This window comes from Ranitomeya variabilis, chromosome 3 (genome assembly GCF_051348905.1).
Source record: "Ranitomeya variabilis isolate aRanVar5 chromosome 3, aRanVar5.hap1, whole genome shotgun sequence".
NCBI classification, from domain to species: domain Eukaryota; kingdom Metazoa; phylum Chordata; class Amphibia; order Anura; family Dendrobatidae; genus Ranitomeya; species Ranitomeya variabilis.
The window spans coordinates 423,344,968-423,360,761 of record NC_135234.1 but is presented as its reverse complement, the minus strand read 5'-3'; the positions used below and the strand labels follow the sequence as shown (position 1 = coordinate 423,360,761).

The 15,794-nt window shown below is 41.9% G+C and overlaps 1 protein-coding gene across 1 annotated transcript in view; it reads left to right on the top strand.

Moving 5' to 3' along the window:
* Positions 1-15,794, top strand: part of LOC143816234 (multidrug and toxin extrusion protein 2-like) — a 184,662-nt gene that overhangs the window by 70,815 nt on the left and 98,053 nt on the right. Inside the window, exons 5-6 of the mRNA XM_077296370.1 lie at positions 14,617-14,659; positions 14,979-15,023. Of these exons, the coding sequence (XP_077152485.1) occupies positions 14,617-14,659; positions 14,979-15,023 (88 nt within the window). The remainder of the gene's footprint in view (positions 1-14,616; positions 14,660-14,978; positions 15,024-15,794) is intronic.

Genomic DNA, 15,794 nt, shown 5'->3' with positions numbered 1-15,794 from the left:
ACTTTGTCCAAGATTCCTGTGCCTTTGTAGCTCACATCCCCAAAACATTAGAGATCCACCTCTATGCTTTACAGTAGGAATGGTGTTCCTTTCATCATAGGCCTTGTTGACCTCTCTCCAAATATAACATTTTTGGTTGTGGCGAAAAAGTTTAATTTTGGTCTCATCACTCCAAATTACCTTGTTTCAGAAGTTTTCAGGCTTGTCTCTGTGCTGGTTTGCATATTGTAGGCGAGATGCTTTGTGGCATTTGCACAGTAATGGCTTTCTTCTGGCGACTCTACCATGCAGCCCGTTTTTCTTCAAGGACCTCCTTATTGTGCATCTTGAAACAGCCACACTGCTAGTTTTCAAAGAGTCCTGTATTTCAGCTGATGTTATTTGTTTGTTTTTCTTCGCATGCAGAACAATTTTCCTGGCAGTTGTGGACGACATTTTTGTTGGTCTACCTGACCGTGGTTTTGTTTTTACAGAGGCCCTGATTCTCCATTTCTTTATCACAATTTGAATGCTGCTGACTGGCATTATCATCAATTCCTTGGATATCTATTTGTATCAGTTTCCTGTTTTATACAGTTCAGCTACCTTTTCCCATAGATCCGCTGACAATTCTTTTTGCTTCCCCATAACTCACAATCCAGAAACGTCAGTGGCTGGATGAAATATGCAAGAGTCTGTCTGGTTCCCTGAAACTCACACGGCTTTTATGCACACACACTGATTACAAGCAAACAGATCACAGGTGAGGACGTTACCTTTAGTAGCCATTCAAACCCATTTTTTGTCAACTTCTGTGCATGTTATCAGGCCAAAATCACCAGGGTAAGTGAACTTTTGATCAGGGTAATTTGGATGTTTTGGGTTGTCTTTATGATTTTAAAAAGAGAAAATACAGTAGTTTGACAATAAATGGCTTCACCCAACCACTAACCATGAGTGGAGAAAAAGTTTTGGTGTTATCATTCATATTCTCTGAAAAATGGCCAAGAAATCAAAAATTCTGCAGGGGTATGTAAACTTTCGAGCACTACTGTGTGTGTGTGTGTGTGTATGTATGTATGTGTGTATATATATGTATATGTATGTATATATATATATATATATATATATATATATATATATATATATATATATATATATATATATATATATATATATTATATTATGTTATTAAGATAGCGCTCACCGCATGTGTTGGGGGACCCTCGCTTGGCAACGGGATACACGCAGACAGGTTCAGTTTTTCACTTAAACTGTTTGTCTATCCAGTTTATTTTATGCAGCATAAACCGGGACATGCACAGTTCATAATTTACATTTCATATTTGGCTTCAACTTACAGACACTAAACATGGTGAAGACCCTTCCATATGGGGCAGTGTTGGGGACATATGGGGTCAACCCTCTCAAAAAGTGTTGTACCGGGTGCAGAAACCTGTAGTGAAGAGACTGTGTGAAGTAACACAATACAGGAACGTTTAGTTTCAACTTGTTTGGGTCACTGCCGTTTCTCTGTGTATGGTCCTGACGCTGCATTACAATATATATATTGCACAGATTTCCACAGGTCTAATGTCCATTCCTTATGTTCTTTAGCCCAAACAAGTCTCTTTTGCTTGTTGACTGTCCTTAGCAGTGGTTTCCTAGCAGCTATTTTACCATGAAGGCTTTCTGCACAAAGCCTCCTCTTAACAGTTGTTGTACAGATGTGTCTGCTGCTACAACTCTGTGTGTGCGCACATGTAATCCCTTAAAACTTGACTTTTATTTATTTTAAATATAAAACCCAGACCCAATAAAAAAGGGGAAAACCAATACCAAAATGTGAGTCACAAAATACAGTAACCTGTTATGGTCCTAGATATGCCTATTGCTCACAACTGCCTTGCTGTGGGGGTTGGCACACTAAGAAACGATTTTTTGGTGCCCCCACTCAACGTCTGCTATCTCTCTCTCCCCAGCAATATCCCTCTCAATGCAGGTGGGAAAACAATATAGAATGAGAGCAGTAATGAAATATAGACAAATAAATCAACCATCATATGGACCTATACAGGTACCTCCATATAATAAAGCAAGGTTTACCACACAACGCAAATAATACATAAATAATCCCCTATAATATTGCACTAACATAGCAACTGTCATGGTTCTCTATCCATCAATAATCTATGATAGATTTACTCAAATCAATAACCTACAGTAGCGAAGGAAAGATACCTCTTAGTAGATAGTTAGAGTAATTTAACATATGTCGGTACCTCCCCCGCACAATGCATGTTCAATCACCTGTAGTGTCAAAGAAACCATGCGCTCAGAAAACCACTGTCATGATCCTCTACCCATCAGCAATACATGATAAACTTAGTCAGCTCAATGACCAGACTGTAGCAATAGAGAGATATCTCTTGATAAATAGTTAGGGTAACTTAGCGTGTGCCGGTATCTGCCCGACGCGTTTCCTCGCTCGCACGGTTCATCAGGAGGAAGCGATATTCATGATGCCGGATGCTGAATGGATGTAAGGCATAAGCCGGCGGTGACACTGTGTGAGCTTAAATAGCCCACATCCAAATATGCGCGCCTGCATAGGCCATGCCCCCTTAGCGATTCTACGGGGTCTCAACCGGGTCAAAGAAATGTTCCGTCCCTAAACCAAATGAAATAGACCTGCTGCCATTCCTATAATCTTCTGCAGATACCAATGATGTAACGGTATATCCATAATGCAGTTATTTATTGTGTATTATGTAACGTACCTAAACAGATACGCCCCCAACATCCATTACGTCCACTCTGTTACTTCTGCGCATGCCTGGACACTACATATCAGGTGAAATGCAGCACCATCTTACTGGCGGTCTGCGTGTCACCAAGCGCATGCGCACTAAGTTCTTAATACAAAATTCATGGTTTCGGGACAGAAACATCCTAAAGATAGGTAAGTATGGCAGATATTAAATAAAAACCTTACAATAAGGAGCATGTTCAAACATGCATAGATATGGAGGCAAATCTATTATTCTATACAGAGTTGCAGGGCATTTTAGACATACCAGGTGTCCTGTCACCAACATATATATAGGGGTTGTATGTCACTCCCATATAATTATAGGAAGCATGTATAGGAGAGGTTCTCATTGAGGCCCCTGTTGTGAATTCTGCTCTTGGGTTCCCCCCGGTGGTTGCTGGTGGTAATGCAGTTGTCCCTGGGTTGCAATCCTGGGCAGGTGTTCCTGCTGATTGCATCTCTGACTGGGGTATTTAGGTTTGCAGGATTCATTAGCCCTTGCCAGTTGTCCATTGTTCTTGGAGGTTATGCATCTCTGTCTGGTTCCTCCTGCCCTGCTGCCAAATCAGCCAAGATAAGTGTCTGGTTTTGTTTCTGCTGCACACAAGCTGTGTGCTTTACAATTCAGTACTATTCATTGTTTTTTCTTGTCCAGCTAAGACTGTGTTTGGCTATTTTCAGTCAAGTTGGATTCTCAGGAGATGCAGAGATACATTCCATGTCTTAGTTAGATGGTGGAATTTTTGTATTATCTGCTGTGGATATTTTTAGGGTTTTAATACTGACCGCTTAGTATTCTGTCCTATCCTTTCCTATTTAGCTAGCATGGCCTCTTTTGCTAAATCCTGATTTCTGCCTGCGTTTGTCTTTCCTCTTATACTCACAGTCAATATTTGTGGGGGGCTGCCTATCCTTTGGGGTTCTGCTCTGAGGCAAGATAGAATTCCCATTTCCATCTATAGGGGTATTTAGTCCTCCGGCTGTGTCGAGGTGTCTAGGATGTGTTAGGTACACCCCACGGCTACTTCTAGTTGCAGTGTCAGTTTAGGGTTTGCGGTCAGTACAGGTTCCACCTTCTCCTGAGAAAGTCTCATGCGGCTCCAAGGTCACCGGATCATAACAGGCCCCCCGGGGACAAGGACTGCATTCTAAAGATCCATTCCTTCTCACGTCTCTGTATGATCTTATCAAGATCCCCCCCCCCCTCTAGTCTTAGGCCGAATTAATTCAATCATACTGAAGGTAATTTCTTTGGGGTTCCCCCCATGGCAGCTGTTCATTTGGCGAGCCAGCGGTGTATCACGTCTATGCCTAATATCACCCAGGTGCTCGCCTACCCTTACCCTGAGTTCCCTCAGGGTCTTGCCTATATAATCAATCGGGCATGTACAGGTAGCCTTATAAACCAAGCCAGTTGATTTACAATTCCCAAAATCTCTCAACCCAAAGACCCTACCATTGACTGCACTTTTAAAGATCTTCCCTTGAGCCATGAAATCACATCTAGTGCAATTCCCACATCTAAAGAAGCCAACAGGCTTTCTCTCCAGCCACGTCCCTGGTTTAGGTGGCCTCTGATATAAACTGTGCACCAACCGATCCTCTATCGATCTTCCCCTCCTGTACGTAATGCTCGGTTTGGGGGGTATGTATTTCTTCACATTGGGGTCGGCCGGGAGGATTCCCCAATGTTTTCTCAAAACCTGATAGACCCTTTCTGATTGTCCATCAATGGTGCCAATTAACCTCACTACATTATTTTCCTGGTGGCTCAAGGCATCCTTAGGTCTAAGGAGGGACTGTCTCTCCATTCTCGATATCTCATAAAATGGGCCATCCAACACTTCACAGGGATAATCCCTTGCTCTGAAACGCTGATACAAGTCTCTTGCCTGTCTTCTAAATGTACCCTCATCCGTGCAATTTCTTTTTATTCACATGAATTGGCCTTTTGGTATCCCCCCTTTTTAAGGGGATCGGGTGGTGACTTGTTCATCTTAGTAGGCTATTTGTGGATGTGGGTTTTCGGTAGGTGCAGGTGCTAATGCTCCCATCTGATTCTTTAGAGATGGTCAAATCCAGGAAATTGATACTCCTAGCATGGTACTCATAAGTAAAAAAGAACCCAATATTGTTGACATTAATAGTTTCCACAAAACGGTGGAGCTCTGCCTCTGGGCCAGACCAAAACACCAAGATGTCATCTATGTATCTGGCCCAGAGGCTGATGTAGGGGTTCCACCACAGCTCCTCTTCACAAAATATTCGGTTTTCCTCCCACCAGCCCAGGAAGATGTTAGCATACGTGGGGGCACAAGGGCTCCCCATCGCAGTACCCCTGAGCTGGTGGAAGTACTTCCCATCGAAGAGGAAGTAGTTGTGAGTCAGACAGAATTGTAGGAGTTCCTCGATGAATTAGTTGTGTTCCCTGCATTCAACTGCTCTTGTCTGTAGATAGTGGAAAATGGCCTCCATCCCACACTCATGTGGGATGCTGCTGTAAAGGGCCTCCACATCTATTGATACTAGCAGGGTGTCTGCTCCTACCGTGATTCCTTCCAATTGATCAAGTAAATGTGATGTGTCACGAACATATGAGGGCAAAGAGGTAACGAACGGTCTCAGGACTTTATCCAAATATATCCCACTGTTCTGCATCAGCGAATCAATTCCTGATACAATTGGACGACCTTTAAGAGGACAAATGCCCTTATGCACCTTGGGTAGGGCATAGAAAGTGGGCCTAACCGGATTATTTGGTGTCAGAAACTTCCATTCATTCTGAGATAGGAGGCCCCCTCCCTAGCTCTATCCAAGATGTCCAACAATTCCTCCCTGTATCCCGGGGTTGGGTCATGTCCCAAAATCTCATATGTGTTTGATTCATCAAGCAATGAATAACACATTTTTAAATATAACTGTTGATCCATGAGCACCAGATTGCTGCCCTTATCCGAGGCTTTAATTATGACCTCTCTATTACTCTCCAATGCCTCCAAGGCCATGTGTTCCTCTCTAGAGAGATTGGAACATCCGTGTTGATTAAAACATGGTATCTTACATAGATCTGCTTCCGCCATTTTTATAAAAATATCAACACTCGTTACCTTGTTAGAGGGCGGCATTCTGGTGCTTCTATTCCTGAGATCCGTAAAGGGTCCCTTACCTCTTTCTTGCTCATTCTCCCTCAAAAGATCAGTTAGAGTACGCAACCCATCCATATCATCTTCCGATAGACCTAATCTCTTACATTGTTCTAGATAATGTTTCTGGAAAAATAATTTCCATTTTAGGTTTCGACCAAATAGATTTAGGTCTTTGACCCACTGAAAACCCGTTGGTACAAAATTTAAACCCTTCTGTAGGACGGAATATTCTTCCCTAGACAGAGTGTATGATGACAAGTTAATGATTTGTCCTTGACTTAGAGCTGTCTTTTCCGAAGATCGTACCCTGTTGTCACTAGGCCTCAATCCAAAAAAGACTGAGGAAGAGGATAAGGATGGTTCATTTACTGCCAAATTTGGCTGAGTTCCTCTCCCTACACCCTTCTGTCTGTAGTGGCCCCTTGGTTGCCGCCATTTCCCCCTTCCGTGTCTCCCCTTTCCCCGATAGCTAGAGAACCCCTCAGTACGCTCTGTATCCGAAGTGTCAATATCAGATGAAGACACTTCAGAATTCACTCCAGACTGATATTCATATGCTCGATTCTCTTTGAACTCACTAAGATCCCGCAAAAATTGATTATGTTTGCGGTCCTTTAGATTTGATTGAAATTTTTCCACTGATGTCTGTAATGTATTTTCCCGTTTCACAAATTCGGGATCAGATTTATATTTTTGAACCTTCTCTATTAGACTATTCAGCTTTTTAGTGGATTCTTCAAAGAGTTTTTGTTCTTCTTTAACCAGAAGTTGCATAAAACGAATTGAAGCTTCTGTAGACTCTTTTGCCCAAGCTACCAGTAACTGAGGGTTCGCAGTCCGCGGTGAGGGCTGTATATTAATACGTAGTCCTTTGGGGACTATGTGGTTTTTTATATAATTTTCTAACCCCTTTATCTCCTACCAAGATCTTATAGTTTCCTTGTATCCTCAATATAGTTCTTTAAAAAGTGTTTTCAAAGAGGGACTCTCTGTGCTATCCGTAGGAAATATACTAGTGGAAAACACCTGGTTGGCGTCCTGCACCCACAAATCTGTGTTAATTGGTGCCGATAGAAAACTAGCCATATATTTTATTCAACTTCAGAAAAAAATACTCAATACACAGATGTATAGGAATCAAAAAAACTGTGCGCGCATGTGAGCGCTGTGTGATTACTGTGTGCGCACATGTAATCCCTTAAAACTTAACTTTTATTTACCGTATATTAAATGTAAAACCCAGACCCAATAAAAAAGGGGAAACCAATACCAAAATGTGAGTCACAAAATACAGTAACCTGTTATGGTCCTAGATATGCCTATTGCTCACACCTGCCTTACTGTGTGGTAAGGCTAGAATTAAGCAGGTTGTTCTTTGCGAAGAACGTATGAATGAAGCCGCATACAAGGTTATCCTGGAAAAACAGTTGATTCCTGCTGCTCAGCCAATGTTCCCCAACTCTGAGGACTGGTTTTTCCAGCAGGACAATGCGCCATGCCACACAGCTAGGTCACTCAAGGTGTGGATGAAGGACCACCACATCAAATCCCTGTCACAGCCAGCCCAATCTCCCGACCTGAACCCCATTGAAAAGCTCTGGAATGTAATCAAGAGGATGATGGATAGTCACAGGCCATCAAACAAAGAAGAACTGCTTACATTTTTGCACCAGAAGCAGTGTGAAAGACTGAAGGAACGCATGCCAAGAAAGCTGTGATTAAAAATCATGGTTATTCCACAAAATATTGATTTCTGATCTCTTACTGAGTTAAAACATTAGTATTGTTGTTTGTAAATGATTATGAACTTGTTTTCTTTGCATTATTTGAGGTCTGAAAGCACTGTTTTGTTTTGTTTTAATTTTGACCATTTCTCCTTTTCAGAAAAAAATACAAAATTTATTGCTCGGAAATTCGGAGATATGTTGTCAGAAGTTTACAGAATAATAGAACAATTTGCATTTTACTGAAAAATAGAACTATAAAAAGAAAATACAGACAAACTGAACATTTTGCAGTGGTCTCTTAATTTTTGCCAGAGCTGTATGAGCCACATTCATTGTAAACTGTAAAATAGTGATGATTACACTCATAATAATCTGTGTAAGATTCTTCAGCTTCAAAACAATCTTGGACACATTAATAAATGTTACAGACTGGTCAAAAGAGTCCCTTATTTTTACGGACTGTCCTAGAATTTCTGGACAGTTAGGGTCTGTGTCCACGGTCCGTAATGACGGCGCTTTAACGGAGCGGAAAACCCGCTCTGCCCAATGCGCCGCCCTTTCTGTACGTGCTGTGATTTCGGATGTGTTCATTGCACACATCCGGAATCTCTGCACCCCATACATAGGGCCCTGTGATTTACCTTGTGGCGATGGAGCGTCGCCGCAATGTAAACAGTCATGCTGTGTTCTACAAAGACTCGCCGCATGTCCGTAAACGCAGGGCCGCCGCATGCGTGTTCGCACGCATAGTGGAGACGGGATTTCATAAAATCTTCTCCACTATGCTGTAACATCTGGACGCTGCGGGTTGAACTCTGCGGCTGTATGCAGTGTTCAATCCGCAGCTAATCCGGATGTAATCCTGTACGTGGACACATAACCTTAGAAACCCTGCTCCGTAGATGTTTCATGTGTGGGATACTGAGTGAGCAGGCCTTATAGCATATATAGGCCTTAAAACTAAAATAATTTTTTGTTTTATTATAGCCACTTATCAGAAATTTTTAAAGGGATTGTCCACTATTTTGACAACCATCTCTTAAATGCAACAGGGACCCATGTAAAATGCCAAAGTACATACCTGTTGGAAAGACACAATTCCAGCAATATGTGTCCTGTTAAGTTTAGGAAAGGGTTGTATATGTAAGGGACAACCCCCTTTAATGGTAGACATGCTGAGAAGTGTGAGCAGATACAGTTTGTACATAGAAAGAAAGATTTTGAGTGCATAAATTGCTACTCTAATAATAATTATGACATGGGAAATGAGACATTCAACTTTTATACAAATTTTTGTTTGAGAGGTCAGTTATTAATTTTATTAAGCCGTATACACATATTTTACAGCAGATTTTTTGGGAGACTGGCTACATATTTTACCCTTTGCAATGGAATAGAGGAAATATTGAGGTAGGTATACTAATGGCTCAACATTACCTTGATTTGGTCGTGGAACTAGTGTTATGGCCTGTGCCTCAAAGTGTCCCAGGAGCCGTTGTTCAACAAGACAAAATTGTTTGAGCTGCTGTGTACAGCCTGCATGGCCTAAACGTTCTACTGTAAACTGCAGTATCTCTGGACTTTCTCCAACAAGCACATCTAGGACACCATTGGTCTGCATTAAGCGCGTGTGTTTTTGCACATGACGCTCATACTCGAGACCCAACATATCAAGTTGTTTTTAACGTTTTGTTTCCATTTTTTCATAATTTGTTATCCTTAACATGCCTATTGGTCCTAACTTTCTCTTCTTGGTGTTTCAGTTTCAGTGTTGGAGAGTGTATTCTGAATTACCATTGCAACTTACAAAAATAACTGAGGCTACTTTCACACTAGCGTCGTGCACTGCACGTCGCGATGCGTCGATTTGTAGAAAAAACGCATCCTGCAAAAGTGCTTGCAGGATGCGTTTTTTCTCCATAGACTAGCATTAGCGACGCAGTGCGACGCATTGCCACACGTCGCAACCGTCGTGCGATGGTTGCGTCGTGTTGCGTCGGACCGTCGCCACCAAAACACGTTGCATGTAACGTTTTTTGGTTCGTCGTGTCCAACATTTCCGACCGCGCATGCGCGGCCGGAACTCCGCCCCCTCCTCCGCGCACCTCACAATGGGGCAGCGGATGCGTTGAAAAATACCATCCGCTGCCCCCGTTGTGCGGCGCTTCCACATTATGCGTCGGTGCGCCGTAACGTCGCATTGCGACGTGCAGTGCACGACGTTAATGTGAAAGTAGCCTAAAATGTTATCCTCCGATTTCGCAGCAGTCCATATCAAATCCGTTGCCATGAGCGACTGCACCACCATATCACTCACGGTTGCATCAGTGGCTTTTCTTTCTCTGGCTTTGGCCTGTGTTCAGTCTCACACAGATCTATCCTACACAGAACTCTTGCTCTAATGCTTGCAAACCAAAAACTGACACTCCAAAGCTTTACTGACAGTTTAAATGGGAATAGTGGACATGGGCCACTCCCAAGACCCGGAGTGGAGGGAGAGATCCGTCCCACTACCATTCTACAGATAGCTCCAAAAATAAAAGCGCAGGTAGATTTTCTTAAATCTGACTTGGTCAAATAGTTTGACTAGTTTGGCTAAATCCATCAGGAACATTCCCAAAGTGCTTAAAGGGGTTGTCCACAACCCAGATAACCACTTCTCAATCACTGTGTTTTCCCCAAGTATAATAATAACACCTATAGGTACCTTCGTTCCAGTGGGGTTGGCACTGGCTCTCCTAGGGCAATGTCACGAGATCCCTGTGGCCAGTCAGTGATTACTTTACTGTCCACTCCTTCGGACGTCCAGAGGGAATGAGAGCTGCGGCTCATCTCTCTCACTTCCTCTGGATGTCTAATTCACACGACGGAGCAGATAGTGAAGTGGCCGCTGTGAACAAACAGGAAATTCCAGACCATTGCTACTCTTTAGTGATGGGCGAACCCGATCAGTAAAGTTCAGGGTTTGTACCGAACACCTAGTGTCTGTGCACGGACATTGAACATGGACTTCTCCGGGAAGTCCGTGTTACTGTTCAGGTTCAACAGCCCGAAGATAGGCTGTTTCCCACGCTGTCATCTGTGTGACAGCAAGAAAAACACCGTCTCTGATCAGCGGTAAGTTCATTAGAGCACTGCGGTTCCCACGCTGTCATAGAGATGACAGCGTGTGAGCCAACAGTTCTGACCAGCGGTATGGAGTTTACCGCTGGTCACAGGCGTTGGCTGATGAGAGTACTACTGTCATCATCGTACGCCTGCTCTTGCTGATAGCAGCAAGAGCAGGTGTACGATGATGAGCGTATTCACCAGCCGTTGCCTGTTCAATAAATAAATACATTTTTAAAAATTAATGTGTGGTCCCCTCTATTTTTGACAACCAGTGCAAGCAAAACCGACAGCTGCGGCCTGCATCCCTCAGCTGTCAGTGTTATCTTGGCTGGTTGTCAAAAAATAGAGGGGTCTCCACACCTTTTGATTAAATTATTTAAATACCTTTTCTAGATAACGAGCCAAGCTAAAGAAGACAGGTGGGGGATGGTATTCTCAGACTAGTATGGGGCCATGGATATTGCCCCACTCAGCCTAAAAGTGGCAGGCTACATCAGCCCTTGAAAAGGCACATCTAGATGCGCCAATTCTGACACTTTGAATTCTGACACTTTGCTCAGTTCTTCTTACTTGCCCTGATGCGGTACCAAGTGGGGTAATACTTGTGGGGTTGATATCAGCTTTGTAATGTCAGCTGACATCAATCCCACAGGTTAGTAATGGAGATGCGTCCCCCATTACTAATCCCGTAGTAAGATTGTAATAAAGACTCAGCAAGAATAAAGTCCTTTACTATAAATAAAACTCCCCACACTCCTTTACCCATTTATTTAAAAAAAAAAATAAAATGATAAAACACCATATTTATTCACGTGTCCAACGAGAAGATAATCCATATCTGTCCCACAAAGAAGTTCAGTTCTGCTACAACTGGGTGGTTTGTTGAGCACTGGCATGATGTGACCACTCAGTAAGTCAACCAGAACACACTGAGACAGAAGTGTAATTACGCTCCTGCAGTGTCTAGCGCTAACGTGAGAAAGGTCATCGGAGGGCATAGCTGATGAAACCCAGTCACCTCACTGACGTCACCACGTCATCAAAACCATTGTGAGAACTTTCTCATGCAGCAAGAAGTGACGTCAGTGATTTGACCGGGTTCATCAGCTATGAACTTAGGTGAACTTTCTCACGTCAGCGCTACTCACTGCAGTAGCGTTCTCATACTCTTTTGTCAGTGTATTCTGGCTGGCTTGCTGAGCGGTCTCATCATGCCAGCTCTCACAGTTTGGGTAGCATACAGTTAGGTCCATATGTATTTGGACAGAGACAACATTTTTCTTATTTTGGTTATAGACATTACCACAATGAATTTTAAACAAAACAATTCAGATGCAGTTGAAGTTCAGACTTTCAGCTTTCATTTAAGGGTATCCACATTAAAATTGGATGAAGGGTTTAGAAGTTTCAGCTTCTTAACATGTGCCACCCTGTTTTTAAAGGGACCAAAAGTAATTGGACAGATTCAATAATTTTAAATAAAATGTATATTTTTAGTGCTTGGTTGAAAACCCTTTGTTGGCAATGACTGCCTGAAGTCTTGAACTCATGGACATCACCAGACGCTGTGTTTCCTCCTTTTTGATGCTCTGCCAGGCCTTCACTGCGGTGGTTTTCAGTTGCTGTTTGTTTGTGGGCCTTTCTGTCTGAAGTTTAGTCTATAACAAGTGAAATGCATGCTCAATTGGGTTGAGATCAGGTGACTGACTTGGCCATTCAGGAATATTCCACTTCTTTGCTTTAATAAACTCCTGGGTTTCTTTGGCTTTATGTTTTGGGTCATTGTCCATCTGTAGTATGAAACGACGACCAATCAGTTTGGCTGCATTTGGCTGGATCTGAGCACACAGTATGGCTCTGAATACCTCAGAATTCATTCGGCTGCTACTGTCCTGTGTCACATCATCAATAAACACTAGTGACCCAGTGCCACTGGCAGCCATGCATGCCCAAGCCATCACACTGCCTCCGCCGTGTTTTACAGATGATGTGATATGCTTTGGATCATGAGCTGTACCACGCCTTCGCCATACTTTTCTCTTTCCATCATTCTGGTAGAGGTTGATCTTGGTTTCATCTGTCCAAAAAATGTTCTTCCAGAACTGTGCTGGCTTTTTTAGATGTTTTTTAGCAAATTCCAGTCTAGCCTTTTTATTCTTGATGCTTATGAGTGGCTTGCACCGTGCAGTGAACCCTCTGTATTTACTTTCATGCAGTCTTCTCTTTATGGTAGATTTGAATATTGATACGCCTACCTCCTGGAGAGTGGTGTTCACTTGGTTGGCTGTTGTGAAGGGGTTTCTCTTCACCATGGAGATTATTCTGCGATCATCCACCACTGTTGTCTTCCGTGGGCGCCCAGGTCTTTTTGCATTGATGAGTTCACCAGTGCTTTCTTTCTTTCTCAGGATGTACTAAACTGTATATTTTGCCACTCCTAATATTGTAGCAATTTCTCGGATGGGTTTTTTCTGTTTTCGCAGCTTAAGGATGGCTTGTTTCACCTGCATGGAGAGCTCCTTTGACCGCATGTTTACTTCACAGCAAAACCTTCCAAATGCAAGCACCACACTTCAAATCAACTCCAGACCTTTTATCTGCTTAATTGAGAATGACATAACGAAGGGATTACCCACACCTGTCCATGAAATAGCCTTGGAGTCAATTGTCCAATTACTTTTGGTCCCTTTAAAACCAGGGTGGCACATGTTAAGGAGCTGAAACTCCTAAACCCTTCATCCAATTTTAATGTTGATACCCTCAAATGAAAGCTGAAAGTCTGAACTTCAACTGCATCTGAATTGTTTTGTTTAAAATTCATTGTGGTAATGTCTATAACCAAAATTAGAAAAATGTTGTCTCTGTCCAAATATATATGGACCTAACTGTATATCATCTCTTAGGTTACCTTTAAATTTAAGTTCAATCTTTGTGTTTAACTGCTGTTTTAGAGGTCTGTTTAAGCAGGACTATCACCATACCTATCACCAGTCTGGAGCTGCCCCCTGTTGTTTAAGAAAAGAGTGGGCGGCCTCACACCTGTGAATTTTTTTAAATAACAACTATTAAAAGGATGCTGTTACCAGGTTTTTGCTACCCAATCTGAGAGCAGCATGATGTGGGGAAGCTGATTTCAGAGGTTTGTCTGATCCTGATCAGCGTGTTGGAATCCCAGTACATGGAAGTTAGGACTTGACTTTTGCTAAATAGTTACCGCTAGGTACTTTTGTGGAGATATTAGGGACACTTTGGACCTCTTTAGTTAATAGGTGTAATTTAGAAAATTCTCCAGTCTGATGCTGCTTACTCTTAAATAAAAATCTCGGCTCCAAATTGTTGATGGGTACTATTTAACTATAAATTAGGACATTATTATTATGTCCTATTAACAATAAAGTAAACTTTGATAGCAAAAAATTATTTGCTTGCGACGGTCATGTCACATCATCAGCACATAACCAGGGAAGCCAATCACTGGCAGGGGGGGGGGGGGGGGGGGCCTCACTGCCGCAGCAGTAGGTAAATGCTGCCATGTTTACACATAGTGTAATTGTTGCATTTTTGCATGCTGCTTTTTTTGCGTAGGAAATCTGCTGCTTTTAATTGTAAAAGTAAAGTGGATGTGAAAACTCATGTCCTCATACCTGTATCATGCAGAAAATGTTTCTTAGCCGTTATGGATGAAGCAATTAAAGTTAATTTTTACACGATTATGTCACACAGGTTACTCATCTATCACAAGATTACATGAATGACCTCAGTCACATGTTGACTTTGATCTGAGTTCATTAATAAGTTCCCAGGTTTTTAATGCACATGTTTTTGTTTTTTTCTTTTTCAGGTTAACCCAAACTTACGTGATGATATTTACTCCTGCTCTCCCTGTAAGTTCTGCCTTTTGGTCATTACCTTGTACATTACTGAAGCAAGGAAAGGATCAAGATAGTAATTTGAGTTGCAGAGAAATAAATATGTATGTTGTACAAATGAGATGTTTTCATTGACTTTGATGCTAAAGTAACATTTTTCACATTATTACATTTAAAATTCATAAAGTGCAAACACATCAGCCATTCACACCCCTCCTTTTGGATTTTATTTTTTCTCATTTTAATGACAAGTGTATTGCTTTGTATTGTATGTTGAATGAGATACAGATGATAAGAATTCTCTGTTATATTCGGTTTTGATTTTCCATTACAGGCAGTGTTCCTGTATCAGCTACAGACACGATATTTACAAAACCAGGTACATATTATGGCATTTGCAGTCATTCAAATTTGGGTTGTTTCTTTTTGTATTCTAATTATATTAGGTGTGCCTTTTATAGGGAACCTGTCATGTCCCCAAATGCTATTTGCCTGCAGCTACAGTGACATGTAAAAGTTTGGGCACCACTGGTCAAAATTTCTGTTATTGTGAACAGTTAAGCAAGATGAAGATGAAATGATCTCTGAAAGACCTAGGGTTAAAGATGACACATTTTCTTTGTATTTTAGGCAAAAAAATAATTTTTTACATTTTAAAATTACAAAAAGGAAAATGGGCCGATGCAAAAGTTTGGGGTGTTGTGTGCTCAGATAACTTTGACCAAGGTTTCAAACTTTAATGAGACTGTTAGTTTTACGGCTTGTTCACTAGCATCGCTTTACAAAAACCCAGCCTCCCCTAACCTTGTGCCAAAAAACAGCAGCCATGGGTTCTTCTAAACAGCTGCCTAGCACTCTGAAAATGAAAATGGTGGAGGCCCACAGAGCAGGAAAATTCTCTAAGAAGATAAAGCGTTTTGAAGCCTTTCCTCAGTTCAAAATGTAATTAAGAAATGGCAATTAGCAGGAACAGTGGAGGTGAAGATAAGGTCTGGAAGGCCAAGCAAAATTTCAGAGATGTGGTGGTAGGATTGCTAGAGAAGCAAATCAGAACCCATGAACCCCCGCTTGACTGCAAAAGGCCTTCAGAAAAATTTTGCAGACTGTGGAGTTGTGGTACATTGTTCTAGTGTTCAGAGACACCTGCAAA